The sequence below is a fragment of the Rhagoletis zephyria genome, unplaced genomic scaffold, assembly GCF_001687245.7.
Source record: "Rhagoletis zephyria isolate East Lansing unplaced genomic scaffold, Rhagoletis_zephyria_1.1 Rzeph_scaffold_00048, whole genome shotgun sequence".
Classification (NCBI taxonomy): Eukaryota; Metazoa; Arthropoda; class Insecta; order Diptera; family Tephritidae; genus Rhagoletis; species Rhagoletis zephyria.
Window position 1 is genome coordinate 351,233 of NW_016157132.1, and position 18,215 is coordinate 369,447.

The 18,215-nt window shown below is 34.9% G+C and overlaps 1 protein-coding gene across 1 annotated transcript in view; it reads left to right on the forward strand.

The window, feature by feature from the left end:
* The window catches only part of Dhc98D (Dynein heavy chain at 89D), a 154,703-nt gene that overhangs the window by 86,196 nt on the left and 50,292 nt on the right, over nt 1-18,215 (forward strand). Inside the window, exons 36-37 of the mRNA XM_017622557.1 lie at nt 10,187-10,375; nt 15,861-15,966. Coding sequence (XP_017478046.1) covers nt 10,187-10,375; nt 15,861-15,966 — 295 coding nt within the window. The remainder of the gene's footprint in view (nt 1-10,186; nt 10,376-15,860; nt 15,967-18,215) is intronic.

Genomic DNA, 18,215 nt, shown 5'->3' on the forward strand with positions numbered 1-18,215 from the left:
GGGAAGAGAAGAGGACGAATGTTAACACGTGAAGTATTTGTAATGGGCGCAAGAGCCGGGTGTGAAAAGGGCGCTGTTATTTACACACACATATTTATCGGTTGTGGTGTGCACTCCAAATACTATGAATCCTTAGGTGCGCTAGCCACAGTGCCGCATTGCATTTTATGTGCTCGTAATAAATGTGTAGTCCAGCGCTAGTCATCGTAGTTCCTTGGCAGCTGGCGATAAGAATGGCACTACAGAGGGTGCTGTGCCAGTAGTATGCACTGCCACTTGTCACTGCAATCTTTGAATGTCGATCTGTCGTTTACCCCAATCAATATGTACATGCATGCATATGTACATACGTACCTATAGATATATATGTACATATGTACTTAAAGCCGCACGCATATGTACATTAGGGCGCATCACTCTACAGAAAAAAAATGTCTACTGTTGTTCCATCGGACTTAAACTATTTATTATGTATTAAGAGTTTCCCCATAATATTTACGTAAGCTGTACCGATTTGAAAATGTCTCTAAAATTTTTTTATATTCATTCCATTGCTAAAATTTTCAAACATTTTTTCGCACACATTTAAAGCTTCAATTATTCTATCATCTGAGTGGATTTTTTGGAAGAAAAATGTTAAAAATGAAGTTTATTTATAAAAAAACTCGATTTTGGGGAGCCTTTTCAAATTGACCTAGCTCGCGTATACAAATCTTAAAATGTAAAATTGAAATATTTTAACGGAAGTCTAAGTACAATATGTTTTGATGTATTTGCTGAGGTTTGCGGGGTTTTTGGCGAGCCTATAAGTTATAGTTGCGATGAAAAATTTGTTAAATAAACAATTGGGTATTATTATTAGGAATCTCCTGCAGATAAACAGAGTCTTCCGATAGAAAAATATTGATCCTAAAGAATTCTATACCATTTCTACGAAAAGTTGTTTCTTCCCCATATAAAATGCATGTAAAACTTTGGGCGCTTTGAGCGACCTCTAAATATTTTTTTATTTCTCGGTATAGAACAATCCCTAGGGGGTGAGAGCATAAAAATTCTGACTTTACATTTTCATATGCATTTTTGGACCACCCTAATGTACATGCATTTGCGCGCACAGCTTGGCCGTTCTCAGATTGTTTGTTTATGTTGATGGAAATGTCGACGACGCTTTTTTTTATGCGAGTACATAAATCAGTTTTAAGCATACATATGTACATACATACATATATCTCCTTACAAAGGGTTAAGATTAAATAAGTATTGAGTGGCATGCAAAAACAAAAACTACCGATTTAAATTAAATTTGTTTTCAAACTGTCTCTTTTGGTTAGTATAGTTGGCGTTCGCCCTGTGGAGTAGGGACTTAGAATATACCCACAGTAAGCTATGTCTTTCGTAAAAGGCGACTAATATCCACTGGTGCGATTCACCCGCCTTTGCGCGTCGAGAGAATTCGGTGAACGGCAGGAAAAATACCCTTTGAAACAGTGACCACTGTGCCAGGAGAGCTAAACTAGGGAGCAGTTGGGTTAAACTGCCAAACCATATTGTGGATAAACTTAAGAGATTTACTCCCGGTAGTACCCACATGAGTTGAAATACACCCACACTTGCGGCAGGATTATGTATTCTGGAGGGCTCAATCACCACAAGAGAGGAGTTTGCTTTCACGGAAATCAGTAGCCCCTCAAAAGGTGTTACCGCTGCTGCCAGAAGGGCGGGCGTGGCGGATGTTTGGGCGGAGTAGGCAGATTCCACTGTTGTGTTCATGAAACGGAGACAAGGGCGGAATAAGATGAACTCGGCAAAACTGATTTCTTGCGCCACAACTACTATTGGTTTCAACCGGAAGCTCTGGCATAGCCGCGGTAACTGAGGGTAAGGCCGTTTCTGCCACGCTTTAAACGGTCTTCTTCCCGGCCTCGTCCGAGACGGATGACTCGAAAATTTCTTGCTATCATATTGTGAGGTTAACAAAAGAAAACGTACAGCATTTTTAGGTCGCTACTCGGCTGACGATGCTGCTTAGTAAACCCCAAATAAGAGCCACACACGCGTAAGTGGACTCAATGTCTTGACTAGGGTTAACTTCTTAAGATATGCTATTACATACTTTAACAGCTACAAATCAGCCGGTCTGGATGATATCATAATCGGTTTCCAACGTTTTTAGATTTTCCAAACAGTTGTAAATGGCTTACAAGACCCCGCGCCTCCTGTAAGCTCCTTCACGCGGAACGGGCTTTAGGCAGTAAATAATTTTGATTAAACAGGATGATTCTTCAGCCAAGTGTTAATAGTGACTGATAGAAAATTTGAATGACTCAAGAAATTGCCGATTATGGCAGTCCCCAGCTTCAATTTGACCAAATTTTTCTCAGTCACTCACTGAAAATCTGTATTCCAAACCATTTTTAATACTAGAAACACTTCGAAAATTTCTTTGGATTAATCAGATTAACGTTTGTCCAACACGGATTTAAGTAATTCTGCGCCTTTCTTAAAATCGCGCTAATTAATATAAATATCTATTGACATCGAAGTTCATTTCAAGTGAATTATTAAATGATTTAATAAGCGTGTGGCACTAATTTTTACATGGAATTTTTTTTTTTTTTTATCAAGCTAAGCAAGGTAAAATCCGATGCGCTGCGTTTCTGATGTCAAGCATTTATCACATGGAGTTCCACGGAAAGGTTTTCAACTAAAAAAATGTTTTCCCCTCAATATTGTGACAAAAGCACAATTAACTCTAAAGTAATTGCTTTATACTAACATATATGAGGCATTCTTTTTAATATCGGACACCAAATTTGGTCCCACACATTCAATTCCCATAAAATTTCTTTGCATGGGTTCTATACATGAAATAAGCCTGCAGTGAAACCCCAAACTAGTCAGGAAAAATACTAGTTTACAACAAGAATTTCCTGACATAAACCGAACTAGTTCGAAAATGAGCAGACTTGTACCAAGTACAAAACGATTTATTCATGCCCTGTTTTATTTGATTTCGACAGTTTAATTCAATAAAGTACGCAAAATATTATAACTTTTATTTGGGTATATTGTAAACCATTAAATCGTGTACATATTCAATTATACCAGACCTGTTAAATAATGATTAATATCCATAAGGGTAATTAATTAAAGCATGTTTTTTTGTATAACCGTAATGTGTAAATACCGATATTACCACCTTGTTAATGATTAATAATCAATTACTTAAAAAAAATTTATTATTTCATTAATTTTAATTACATCATTCTTTTGTTATTTTTGATCATTTTCAATTATTTTTGACTTTTTTTAATTACACGATTAATATAATTATTTGATTAATTGCTATCATCAATCAACAAGCCAAACTATAGACAAAAATTAAGTATACTTCATAACTGCTTGAATTATTATAAATGAATTTAATTTATTTCAATGAAAACATGAACTGAAGTATTAATTTTTTTTTAACTAAAAGGTTTTCTTTTGCATATTCAATATTATTAAAAAAGATAAAAATATAGAATTTATTGTACCTGAAACCTTTTACTTTAATAATATTTAATGAAAAATGCACTTAAATTTATGTTCAAAAGTTTGGAATATTTACGTATTTATTTTTGCTTTTAATTAATACTCAAAAAATGTAACACCAGTTATTGGCAAATCTAAGGTTGCTAAATAAAAATGTGTAATATATTAAAGTGTACTTAATTAAAAGTTTTTTATTTTAAATTCATGAATTCATTTTTTTTTTTTGACTCCCAAAGTAGTGGTTTTGGTCCATAATTGAACTAGTATTTTTCTGTTTATTTTGGACTAGAATGAGTCTGGTATGTTTCTGACCGAAACCTGACAAGGTAGTTTACAACTAGTACATTTGACTACAGGGAAGCTAACACGTATTCGAGGAAATTTTTTTTTCATTTTTTTCTCCGGAGATATGATCTGTCAAAATTTTTCGTAATTCTGGCTAATCCTGTACTTCTTCAAATCGTTATATCTCGGGTTCCGCTCATCGTAGAGACTTCGTTTTAACGTCGTTTTACAGCTAAAGAAACGGGCTTAACACTTCTATATATAAGATTGTCCTACAGCTAACTGAGCTATTAACATTTGAAACTTTTTCAGTTGATTTACATAGTGAAGACCCGTAAATTAGGGATTTAAAACTACACCATCGTAATCCTCATTTAATACTCTATAAAAAACTTGGTTCAAAAAAGTGTGCGTTTTTCAGGAACTGTTTTCAAAATATTTTTTTTCATGACGGGATAGTTTATTTTGTGGGAGTCAACAATTTTTTGTAATTTTTTTTTTCGAAAACATATGGTGAGATATATTTAGCAAGGTGTTAAAAATCGGGTTTTTTGGAAAAATTTTAATTTTATTTTATGTATAGAACCCATAAAAAATTGTAAGCGATGAAGATGACATCACTTTTTTTCGAAATCCGTCCGACTTAAAAAATAATGGCTCATATTTGCTTTATATTCGCTAATAATACTCGTTTGTAATGTCACATCACCTACATATGAGCATACACTGCCGGCACAAAGTATTGGCACAGCTGCTTTTTTACAGTATATGTACCAATTTCTGTTTTTAATATTTTTCCGCCAATTTTTTATACAAACTTGGTTCATTCTACAACAAAAAACATAAAAATATATTTCCTAAACTTTCTGCAAAACTCGAGAAAATTCAGCGAATTCTGATGCAAATTTTCAAATTTTTTATCTGATTTTTTAGAATTTTTTTAGTACGCCCAAACAATTCTATTGTAATAAAGTAGAAGTTCTAAGTAGCTACGAATTACCGTGGATTTTTGGCATTTTTTTTCACGCAGTCTCTTCCATACAAAAAAAAATAATTTTTCGAAAATACGTTTTATGGAAAAAATGCAAAACACCTTCAACAAAAAAAAAATTCTCAGAAATCAATGCGATTTTTGACTAACTTAAAACGTGCATTTTCTATACTAGAATGTAATGGGCTACAAAGCTGCATACTCAGGAAAATTCTATAAAATCTGGTTAAAAATTTGAAAATTTTCTGAATTTTCCCGACTTTTGCACGAAGTTTAGAAATTACATTTTTATGGTGTTTCTTGTAGAATGAACCATATTTTTAAAAAACATTGGCGAAAAAATACTAAAATACAAATTTTTGTATATATTGTAAAAAAGCAGCTGAGCGAATACTTTTTGCCGACAGTGTAGATATATATCAATGCATGTATGTAGACGCTGCACTTTTCCACACGCTGCCCCTCTACGCTCCATTTTTTGCCAATGGCTATCCATCGTTTCCTTCCGTTCTTGCTTCATCAATAAGTAACTATAAAAGTGCAAACGACAGAAGCGCTGCCTGCCGTTGCCATTCGCGGAATTTATAGTTGACTGCCTTTATGGTGCTGCCATTGCTTTTGCTAACGCTACTAACACCGCTACTGCAACGAGGTACTGCTTGAGAGCCCCAACATAATACTCCACCAGCCAGCTTAACCAGCCGCAGATTTCAATGGAAAGAGATAGTGACAGCGCCATCGCTATCGCCATCTGTAATTCCGAAAAGAGCGCACATTGGAATTGCATTAGTTTATGGTAGTTTTAACAATTGTTGACACTAAAATATTATCACATTTCATTGCGTTGTAGTAGATATACATAAATGCATTTTCTCTGTCGCTACGTTAGCAGACGACGATTGCCTCGGCGTGTGGTGCACTTGCCACAGTTGGGATTTGCAAATCTCTTTGCTGGGTCGGAGTGCGACCGAGTGGTTCAATGGCAGACTGCATGGCCGGTTTGAGTCTCAACGTAAATCTGAGATTACGCAAAATAATTGCATTTACTGCTGATTTAACCTACTCAATTAAATTTCGCTTTGATCGTTAAATTTTGAGTATTGTCTTTTAATATTTCTATATTGATGAAATTACTATTTAATTGGCCTAATCATTGAATCATCATAAGGAGTATAAAGCATATTAGGTTTCAATAAAAAAATCACGCTAGGTCAATGAGAACGCAATAAATGTAATTGGAGCTTTAAATTACACAGCTTTCTATGGTACAATACTTACACATGCATACATATCGAGCACTAACCGCCAAAAATACGTAAGAGATATACATACATATAAATTTTTTTAATTTTTTTTCTTGATGCAAAAGTGTTCCTAGAGCATCTAGATGCATTTCTGTTTCAAAAATAAAATTTCGAAAAAATGTCACTTACGTTAAGGCTCTATACATTTGTACATTTACTTGCATACTAGAGCACAACTTCAAAGAACTATTGCCGTGTGCTGTACGGGAGCTTTCTCTATAACACCTGGCGCTGCTCTTGATGCCAAAGATCTGGACACTTGTGTCTTTTCAATGCCACAGGATAGTAACCCACCATTATCTTTGTTGAAGAGATTCTATCATGTTGAATTCCCTAAGGCTGAATGTTGGTTTAATACCAGCACTGAGCCCAGACTCACAGATTGTCGATTCTTCATTGATGGCTTCAAAGCTGACTTTGGGTCAGGTTTTGGGGTCTTCATCGAAGTTAATCGGGATGCGCTTCACTTTTCTCTTGGAGAGTATGCTTCGGTTTTCCAGACTGAAGTACTTGCAGAGGTGTTAAAGAATGCAGTCATCGTGACTTTAAATCCTTGCAGTCACATTCATTTTTTAACTGCAGCCAATCAATCACATGTTTGAACAAAGACTGCAAAGTTCAAATCATTATTCTTTTCTGTTATTCATGACTAATTACTAATTTTTGCAGTCTGAGGTGAATAATGAAATTCTAAAATAATAAAATTATAATACGTGTTTGTTCAGAAAATAATTGAGTACACAAAAAGCTTAAATACTACTCCAGTAGTATATAAAATATTTAGAAAATTCAACAATTTATATTGAGCTCGAGGCCGTTTTTTAAGTGAAAATTTATTGTGCAAAAGCAACAATAATTTGAAAAAAATGGTAGAAGTGATAGCTATTTCGGAAATCACCACATTTCCTCATCAGACTTCTTTCAGTAGGACAACCACATGATCAAGTGAGTTGCAGCGGAATAGCTGCGCTTGATTGTGTTGGCATAACAAAAATGAAAATAGTGGAAAAAAGCAAACGATAATTTACAAGGCGTACTTAGCACGGTGCATAGGCACCTGGCTGAGTTAGTGGGATCGTCGGTTCGAATCCTACTGAAAGAAGTCTAATGAGGAAATGTGGTGATTTCCGAAATAGCTATCACTTCTACCATTTTTTCAAATTATTGTTGCTTTTCCACAATAAATTTTCATTTAAAAAACGGCCTCGAGCTCAATATAAACTGTTGAATATAACTATTATAAGGCCAAAAAAATAACAAAAACAAATAACTGAAGGACGAGCACACGTAAAAGTTAAACATTCTAAAAATAGAATTATTAGCAAAAACCAACAATACCAACAACCACATGATCAAGTGAATTGCAGCGGAATAGCTGCGCTTGATTGTGTTGGCATAACAAAAATGAAAATAGTGGAAAAAAGCAAACGATAATTTACAAGGCGTACTTAGCACGGTGCATAGGCAACTGGCTGAGTCAGTGGGATCGTCGGTTCGAATCCTACTGAAAGAAGTCTGATGAGGAAATGTGGTGATTTCCGAAATAGCTATCACTTCTACCATTTTTTCAAATTATTGTTGCTTTTCCACAATAAATTTTCATTTAAAAAACGGCCTCGAGCTCAATATAAACTGTTGAATATAATTGTTATAAGGCAAAAAAAAAATAACAAAAACAAATATTTAGAAAATGGCAATGAGTTTCAGAAACTGCCAATAGATAAATTTTTATTGATAATATGTAGACAGCCGGCAAAAAGTATTGGCCCAGGAAATTTTTCTGAATATATGCAATAATTTTTTTTCTAATATTTTTCGGCTAATTTTTTATAAAAATATGGTTCATTCCACAAAAGAAAATCTAAATATATAATTCCTAAACTTCCTGATTAAAAAGTTGAAAATTTGCATGAAAATTTTCTGAATTTTCGTGAGTTTTACAGAAGGTTTAGCAATTATATTTTTATGTGTTTTGTTGTAGAACGAACCATATTTTTAGGTAGACTTTTATGGAAAAATAATAAACATTAAATAAACGAAAGCAAAATAGCCAAAATTTGTCAAAATGTTGCTGGCTTAATAAGCTGATTAGAAGTGTATGACTACGTCTGAGACACTACCTTTCCGAAGCAAAAAGAATTATCGAAATCGGTTGACGTGGTCCAAAGTTATGTCGTAACATATATAAAAAAAAAAATCCGACGATGTGATAACCTCCTTTTCTAGAAGTCGGTTGAAAATAAAAATCTCCGTTTACTTTCAGCAACAGCAATTTTTCGAAATTGTTGTCAGAAAGCGTCCCACGGCGTGGGGTATTCAGCAATGAAGCAAACGAAAAAAGCTTTTCGACTGCGGCCGATAATGGCGACGGTGTGTTATTTTTACGGTACGCTTTTTTAATAATCGGGTACCGATCAATCATAGTAATTTCTGTAGATTTGATGATCCTTGAAATGTTCTCGGTACTTTCATACTCACCGAAAACATTCCCGAAACTTTCGTTCTCGTTCTGTTCTTCTTAAGAATGTTCCCGAGAATTTTGTTCACTCTATTCAAAAGTTGTATTTCCTTTTTATCGAGAAGATAACCCCAACGCTTGTCGTGCCTTAGGCCCACTACAGATCTCTTGTACTTATGCGTTCTGGATTTAATAACTCTATAATCACAAATCTCGAAGAAGACCAACTGAGTTCGCAAATTCGTTTCGACCCCACAAAGACAGACGATGAATCTTCCCTGCCCAGTTCATCGGCTATCTTATTTCCTTTGATCGCTCAATTTCCCAGTATCCAGCGCAGTGATACCGAGTTTCTGATAGTCTTAAAACTGTTCTTCCTTTTGTAAAAGGCCCTGATGATTGCTTGCTTTCTGAAATTTTAACTATAAATGACAGTATACCTACAGCCCCCACACTTGTTCTTTGCTGTAATCGGAACTTGAGCGATTTGAGGGGCACTCGCATAAGAAATGCTGGGAAAATTCCTTCTTTTCCTCATCTTTACAGCTTCTACAGAAATCGTTATGTGGACCTCCGAACAAGGCGGTCATGTGGTCTTTTGCGGGCAGGCATATTGAGCATTGCTAAAATTTTTGGAAGAGAGGCAACGCGTAATCAGTGGGCTGAGAAATCCCTGCCAGCACCTTGCGGGGAAGTGGAGAGATACTCATGGGTCGAAAATCTTCTTCAAGAGTCTTAAGCTCTGAGACTGTCATTTGTGTATACAGCTCTATTTTAAAAACGATATTGGGAAGATCCTACACAATTTTCCTCTCTCAACAAAGCCTTCTTCTTCATAAGTTGGCTCTGCTTCCTTTGCATTAGTAAAAATCCTGGTGAAATGAATTATTTGAATAACAGAAACGTTAGTCATAGGATTTCACACTTACCGTCTCCCAACCTCTGCTTACCTTACCCGCTTGCCTTGACGACGCTCTCCTGTAGCTTTCTAACTGCATAAGGAAATGATGAAGCGTTAAATGCGGCATAAATGAGAGCCTGAATAACTATTACGTTCTTTCCTCAACTAAATTTCACTTCCTACTGCTATCACACACACACACACACACACACACACACTCATACAGACAGGCTACCATAGCTACTAGGAGCAAGATATCCTTCGCCGCTTGCCACTGCATGTATGCCACTGCAGGATGACTGTACCACACAAATTTCAATGCATATTGGAAACTGCGATAATTTTGATTTGTATGCCATTTAACGTTTGAAGACAAATTTAATTTACCGCAAACGTAAATGCGAGGCAGCGAAGCTTTGAATGCGCACGCTGTTAGTTGGCACCAAATAAATCTAAGAATTTCTGAATATTATTGCCACTTTTTGCTCTCTTTTTTTTGGTGGTACTATACTTTTGGGTGTTTAAGTTTTTTTATTATTTTTTTAATGCTTTTCTTGCATGCCCATTTTGTCATTTGCATGCAGAGTGCGCACATACACTTAAGCATTAGCACAACCGCATTTATATGTATGTATGCATGTACAAATGTATGTATGCGTTGCAAATACTTACTTTCATTTCATTTAATTGAAAACTTCTACTTTTATTTACAGGTTGTTATTGTGGAATTGCCGCCAACACCATCGAAATTCCATTATATCTTCAACTTGAAGGATCTGTCGCGCATCTTCGCCGGCATGCTATTGATTCATTCGAACTACTGTCATGACCTGCGTGACTTGATACGCGTTTGGCGTAATGAATTTACCAGAATTATTTGCGATCGATTAATTTCGGATAATGTAAGTTCTTTCAATTTATGCTTCACAGTTACACATACCATGCACATATAGAGAGGCTATGATTTGCGTGTTATAAAAGTACATAAATAGATATACAAAACGCACCTTTCACTTTAAACACTCAATTAGAGTTGCGATAAAATGGTGTTTTTGGCGAAAAATATGTACATACAGTGTGACATAAAATGAAGAGTACAGCAATTAATATTTTGATGAACTTGCCTAAGAGTAAAAATTAAAATTTCGTTTACTAGTCGAGAAGTGGCACATCGCTAGCTGAGGTGAAAGTTTGGCATAGCAAATTTTATTACTACCAAGGCATATTAAACGGGTTGTAGCAGTAGAGCAGTGGATATTGTTTTTAATTATTTGGTCTTTAAACTGTTAAATCTTGTTTATTTTGTCACAAAAATTCTCAATTGACATCTATTTGCATGTGAGTTTACAAAAAAAAAAGCGATTGAAAACAAGCCTTTGGAACGTTTGCTTAACTCACTGGTTTAGAGCAAAAATGTTTCATACCTTAGTACTATTCGAAACGATGCATTTTTAATATCCCTTGCTTCCTATATCAAAAACTGAGTTTTCATAAAAAGTGGACTTATCAACTTTTCACTCTAAGCTAGCGATAAGTTGGAATTGGATAGTAGCATACTTGGAAAAAATCACTAATTTGTGATCCGGTGTTATTGGGACCTGGGACCTGCAAAAGATGTATTGACTTCTGTAATTTTTAATTTTTTTTTTCACACTGCACACTATGATATTTATAAAAGTAGACACTTTCGAGGTACGTTGTTTACAAGAGGCGACTAGTTGAATCAAAACTTGGCTGTCACCCAACTTCGTTGGAAGTGATTAGTAGAAGAGCCGCTTACACCAGGTTATTGTTGCTTTCAACGAAAAGCTGCAGGTAAATTCGCCTCTTGTAAACACGTTATTAGATACCAGAAGCAACAGCAAAATGCGCGTAAATGTCTTTGCTCTAATGCTACCACCCGTTTTATATGCCTTGATTAGTACAAAAGGATACAATAGTGTTGCAAAATTAAAGAGGTAGAGGCTAGGGAAGTTACTTATTTCGCCTTTTATGATCCCAGGATGTCGTTATAACAATACTAGGATAGCGGGATTAGTCCCGGGATTTATATATTCATTACTTTTCAACAACTTGAATCGAAAAAATTGCTTCTATATTGTTTGAGAAGCTCTCCTACCATAAAATAAATAATAAATAAATGGGTTTGAAACCTACGTTTGTATTTAAAGAGGTGTTCATATTTTTTCTTTCTGGCGTCAGGATTTATTTTAAAGGACATTGTTATTTCAAAGATATGATGAATTCCAAAAATTATTTAAAAGATTCAGTGCAATGTAGAACAAAAAGATGGGTACCAAATTAAAGAAGAAATTTGTTCAGAATTTAAAATAATTAAATTTTATTTGGATTCACAAGGACGAATAGGTAATTTTTTTAGCTGATAAAGTTAAAAGGACCAAATTCGAGGATGTTATCGAGTTTATATAAGTCTTAACATATAATTTTTTCAACAGCAAATATTGCGAAATTTCGGAGATAAGATTTTAAAATTATTAAATTAGATTATTAAATAAAATTAATTATTCATCATAAAATTTAATCTGCTTAAACTCTGCAGAATTTCCTCTTTAATGTGATACCCATATTTTTTTCTCTAAGCACATTTCTCTGAATTTTTTAAATCCTTTTTGAATTACTGAATGAAAAACTAAAAACGCAATTTTGCTATATTTACTATATACTATCGCACGGACTTATATGTATAACGAGCTAGACATTTATAAAAAAAAAAAATAGTTATTAAATAAAAAGGAGAAATATAGCCAATACTGGTCAAGAAAAGGAGTTTATATTATTGCCATCAGTGATTTTTGGGGATTAGCATTCATCGTAGAAGCCCTTGAAGCTAAGCGACTGAAAATTAATTAATATTTACTCTGAAACATTACTGAAGTGTTCACAAAATTGGCGACCTATGAGCGTCATTTCTCATTTGTGTTATTATCTTGTATATTTCCGATTCGAACGTAATAGTACAATCACGAATGTCACCAAACGGAATTACGAGACGATCAGTACGTTTACATCTTTTATAACCTGAAGTATGCATTTGGAACAGAAAAGAAACAACTGGCGTGGTTTGCTGAAATCGGCCAAAATCACTTAGACTAAAGTAGCAGATCAAATATAATTTGACCATTTAAAGCATTTCCGAACATCTTTTGTTTGAGTTGGCATAATTTTGTATTGTTTCATTTAACTTACTGATTAAGTTTAATTCGACTTTTAAAAAGATGGCAACGCTTTTCTAAATATTTTCAAAACAATGCCCTCTTAAACCTCATTCATTTGCCACCCATATTGTAATACTTCATTTAGCTTATTAATCAAATTGATTTTAATTTTTAAAATAGGTGGCAATTTTATATTTTAACATACAATATTTACTTTTCCAGCAGTTGGCTACCCTCTTCCGAAAATGTGCTACACTGAGGGAAAAAAATATTAAAATCAAACAGAAACGTAATTAATCCTACTATAAACGTCAACGAAAGTACTGTATATTGGTAAATATTCAATTCAATTACGCGCATATTAAAATGACCGCGTTCATACTGAAAAAGCATCCGCGAAGTGAATAATCAAGACAAAAACTAAAAAAAATTTTATTTGCATATTGCCTGCAGTGGAATTCGAACCCGACCATCTCCGAATATCAACAACTTGTGGCAAGCATCTTTGCGCACTCAGCTACACCCAGGCATATAAATTTGCTTTCAAATGTTGAATATCCATCAACACCACAGCACGCGATTTGTACTATGTATGTATGTGTGTATTGTCGCCGCTTTCAGAGCGGCGCTCTGCATGCTTGGGGTGCGTATATACATATAATACGTGCGTAATAAATTTTGTTTGAAAATATTATTTTTAAATACGAACATTTTTAAACGATAATCAAATATAAAGTATTCATTTTTACTACGCATTATTTCCCTCAGTGTATATGTTATTATAATATAAGTAGGATTTCATTTACGTAACTTGCTAAATAAATTGATTTTAAGTTCCTAAGCTGGTGGCAACGATCGTCAAAAATATCTTGCAAATAAATACAGCTTTCTAAAAACCTTTCTCGTTTGATACACATAGTAAAATATTTTATTTAACTCGTTAATTAAGTTGATTTTGAATATTTAAACAGGTGGCAGCATCTTTGAAACAAAAAAAAATGTAAAAGATTTTTTAAGTCTTTGTAGTTTTATACGCAGTAGTAAATTGACTTTAAAACAGGGTACGAAAATAAACTGTACAAAACAATTCCCATTTGCTCATCGATCATCATATCATTTGTGGTTTTGTACAGTTTTGTAAATAGTCAGAAACAAATTGTAAGATTCACTGTCATTTTCCCCAACGAGAAACGTTTGCTTTTCGTTTGTGACAATTGTACCATAGGGTACGTTTTATATGTATGCAAACGTTTCAATTACGTGAAAAATAATTTTTTCTGTAAATTTTCATATCCAATTCAATTAAAAAACATTTTTATTTTTTTTATTCATTGCAGCCATTCGTTTTGTATTTGTTTATTGCATATATGTGCATACATAAATATATTTTCCCTGCACGATTCATTTCGTTTGTTGTTTCGTCTGTAACTACTAAACTACTGTAGTGTACTATCGCCAAAGTGAACTCAGCCGTTTTGTTTCGTATTGTACCGAACTGTTAAAGTAATAAACGAAACGAAATAGTAACGTACAATATAGTTTATTTTCGTACACTGCTTTAAAATAACGCTACGCTTTAGATTTTACGATAGAAAACAAATAATTCACATTGAAACTTGGAAAATCAGCTATGGCTAAGGAAATTTATATTTTAAACAAAAATGCATTACTATTAAGTATTAAGAAATTCTCTTTAAAAGCCACATGAGCCATTTGCATGGATTTTCAGTGTAAAGCGTATTGAAATATTTATACATCCACGGTTATCAGCAGCAGTAGGTACTCCACTCGCCACCTAAAGACCCCATTTTACATTGTAGCTGACAGAGAACTTCGCATTTCTATGCGTTACACTTTTAGCTTCGCCTGTTGCCAGTGGTGTACGCAAACAATCTGTACACGTTGAAGACATTATTGAAGCTTTGGCAGCTTACATTTGATTGATGTGTCGTTGCTGCTAAATTGACTGCAATTTAAAAATTTGAATTCGATTTGAATATCTACGAATGCTTAAACAAATAAAGATGCAAACGAGAGCACACAAAGCTACCCTGCGGTAATAAGGCGGCCAATTTTCCGTTCTTCACTGGTTAAAATTTTACTGGTCAGAATTGAACATTTGCTTGCATTGAAAATGTCAGCTTTCGACCAGTCCCAAGGCATCGGTCTAGAGATAAACAAAAAGTACAGTTTGGCAGTGACAGAGTGGTCTTTTTTTGCAATTCAATAAAAAAAAAGATTAAAGAACACCACCCTGTAAATGTCCCAATCGCTTGGTCTGGCCTTGATTTGTTAGCTTTCAGGAGGTCCGGGTTCAAATGCCGTCCGAGGCAACATGGTTATAAAATGATAAAAGAATTTTTTTTGTTTTTGGGTTTCCGAAATATGTAAAAGCATCTGCGAAGTGCAGAACGCAATCGTACTCCAACGAAAAAGATCTCCAAAATTGGACTAGAACAGGTCAGTGTTGAGTGCACCGGTCCTTTTCCAATGACACGCCAGTGCAAAAAAAGGCAATTGAAACCATTGGCAGGGGAATTGTGAGGGATTAGTTCTGGTAACAATACGGACTATCTGAGGGCTAACCTAGGGTGAGACTAAATTCCAGCAGGGTATGTAACACGCACTTGACGCAAAGAAGGCACACATGCATACACACATATATTTCTATATACACAGATACATTCATAGCTACGGTAGTCTGTCTCCTGCAGAGCTTTTACAAAATCAAAACCTAGAAATTTACATTTATCGATATATATGTAAGTACAATTTGTAAATAAACACGAGACAAGAATAAAGCAATACCCACGGCGCCAGTCAATGTGCTCCCGGTTTGCGAATGGTAGGAGTAATTTTCACCTGAACGACAACATAGATTGATTGGCATCTGGCTTCAGCGCGCTTTGTTGCCGAGCACTGCCAACCGTACTGACTGTGAGTGTCGAATAACAATGCGTTCAGTTGGCGAAAGCGAACAACGCACCAACGTAATCAATTACCGCAACGCTCGCAAAAAAACATACGAACCTACATATCGATACATGTATACTACTACTTATACCACAAATTATTACACTCACATCAACTTAGTTACATGCTTTAGAACTTATTGGCAGTGAAGATTGCACACACACACGCTTTCTTTTCATGTTAACATCGTTCGGCACTTCGTTGTCACAAATCCAACATCATTTACTATAACTTCTAGGATGTCGACTTAATGAGAAAGCACATCGAACGAGAGGTGGATGAGGCATTCCCACCGGGTTTCGAGGAGGATTACGGTTTCATAGATCCAGATGCAGTGGCTAAAGGTAAGTAAGTGGCGACAATGATTTGTGCGTGATGACATTTGAGTAGTAGAAATGAGTGAAGGAATATATTACAGTGTCTTGGAAATTTTAAAAACTAACTTCGCTCTATGAAAACCTACACCGTACGACGAAAACCAGAATTTTTTAAAACACACGAAATTATCAATATACTCACGAATCTAGTTTTCTTTATAAACGTGTAGGATTTTTGAAAAGACTTTGAAATATCAGAGATGTGATTATTGAAAAAAGTTATTTTAAAAGTTCCGCACCATGTAGAATAAAATATGGGTAACAAATGGGAGGAAATTCTGCTTCACATGGATGAATGGGTATTGAAAACGCCCCATTTAATTAATTTTTTTTTCTTTTTCCTAAACCAATAAAGTCAGAAGGGCGAAATCCGAAGGTGAGGTTGTTTGTCTTAAAGTATAATTTTTTGAAAAATAAATTTTGGAAATTCGAGAATACAATTTTAAAAGGAAATTTTCAATACCTATTCGTCCTCTTTTCCAATTCCACAGAATTTTCTCTTTAATTTTCTTCCCATATTGCTATTAACCTATTGCTTGTATTGAATCTAACATTTCTACAAGTTGGCAACCCTCTGCAAAATATTTTCAAACCACAACCTCTATCGTCTGATATTCACATCAGGATATAAATTTCAACTTTCAACTGGCAACCTTCCCACATATGATTAAGAAATAAAGCCTTTTCAAAACATTTTCGATCGATACTCACAGTGTAATAATTGATTTAACTATAAATAATTTGAGTTTAATTATCAGGTGGCAACTCTTTTTGAAAAAATAAGAAGTTATTGCACATCCATAGGCCAATCCCATTAATTTGATACGACGAAAAAGTTTTCGCCTATTATGCATTCATATTTATCGGCGGTGATACTGCAAAACGTTCTATGTCCCTTATTACCTCTGGTGCTTAATTGATCTGTTATATGTATCTGATTGCTTCTGGCAATCGTTCATCTTCATCAGCCAAAGGTAGACAGTTATGGCATTCGTTTATTAGAGTGTAACGTTTTGCAGATGCATCCCGGTGTAAGTAAGAGACCATCTAAGTGTCAAGGGTACTAATAGACATAGACCGTTTTGCATTATCACCGACGATATGTACGTATGTAGGCATTTACATACATACGCTGTGATTAGGTGATACATTTTGCGCCATCTGTTACTTAAAAGCCGAAAAAGCCGAGCATTTGGGTAATAAAAAAATTTTGCCAATTTTTTCAAAAATTGTTTGCCTTAAAATGCTCAATATTTCTGGGATTTAGATAATATTTGTACACGATAATATTTCGATTGCTCCAAAGAACCTATATCCCGAAAATGAAAGTTATATCTACCAACCATAAGTTGCTAGAGCACTTTAAAGGCTCAAAATTTACCCCAAAATAAACCAATATTTACCATTTTTTCTACGACAGAAACCGAATTGGTTACTTACAAAAATAAATCTGTCGATAGGATTAGATATATTTAGTAAGACGTATTCTACGTCAAAATGTAGTTTTACTTTATTTGGCGCCTAGTTTCGCAAGTACATATGTATGAACATTTATTTATGTGTAAATTTTATTATCGCATGGTATTATCGATAGTGCTATCCCATACTGGTACTGTGTTGCAGACTTTTAGCTCTGAAGCATATATATCCACTCCATTCGGATGGCACGGCCAATCCAGCAGAGCCAGCGAAATGTGTCCACGTCGTTGCAAAGTTCATACAGACGGATGTTTTCATTGTCCACGCTTCTACGCCACCTACGGAAGCTCTGTGCGACGAGAGATATTAAGCTGGCTGGCTCCGCAGTGTTGAAGAACAACGAAGTAGTCCAGAGTTTTCCCTCTTGAGAGATAATATAAACTTCGTGAACTTGATAGTGTATGCTCTGCACGTAGTCCTAGATGGTTTGCAACTTTATATTCTGGTTTACACTTTCTGCGCCTTCCGCATCAAGTACAGGTCGAGCTCCTGATTAGATAAATCAATAAAGGAGAACCAGTACAGATTTACGCGTGTACCAATATGTAGCACATCTAAAACTGTCCTGCACTCTGTCATACTTCCTGAGGAAGATATACGCGATAGTAGCGCATCTCTTTATAGCTAATACTTCTTCCAGGATAATGCTGCTTTTGTCCACCTTCCACCCGTCGGTATAAACACTCACTGAATTGACCATCCTCATGACTTTACGCCGGCTTTTAACCCCTCTGGTC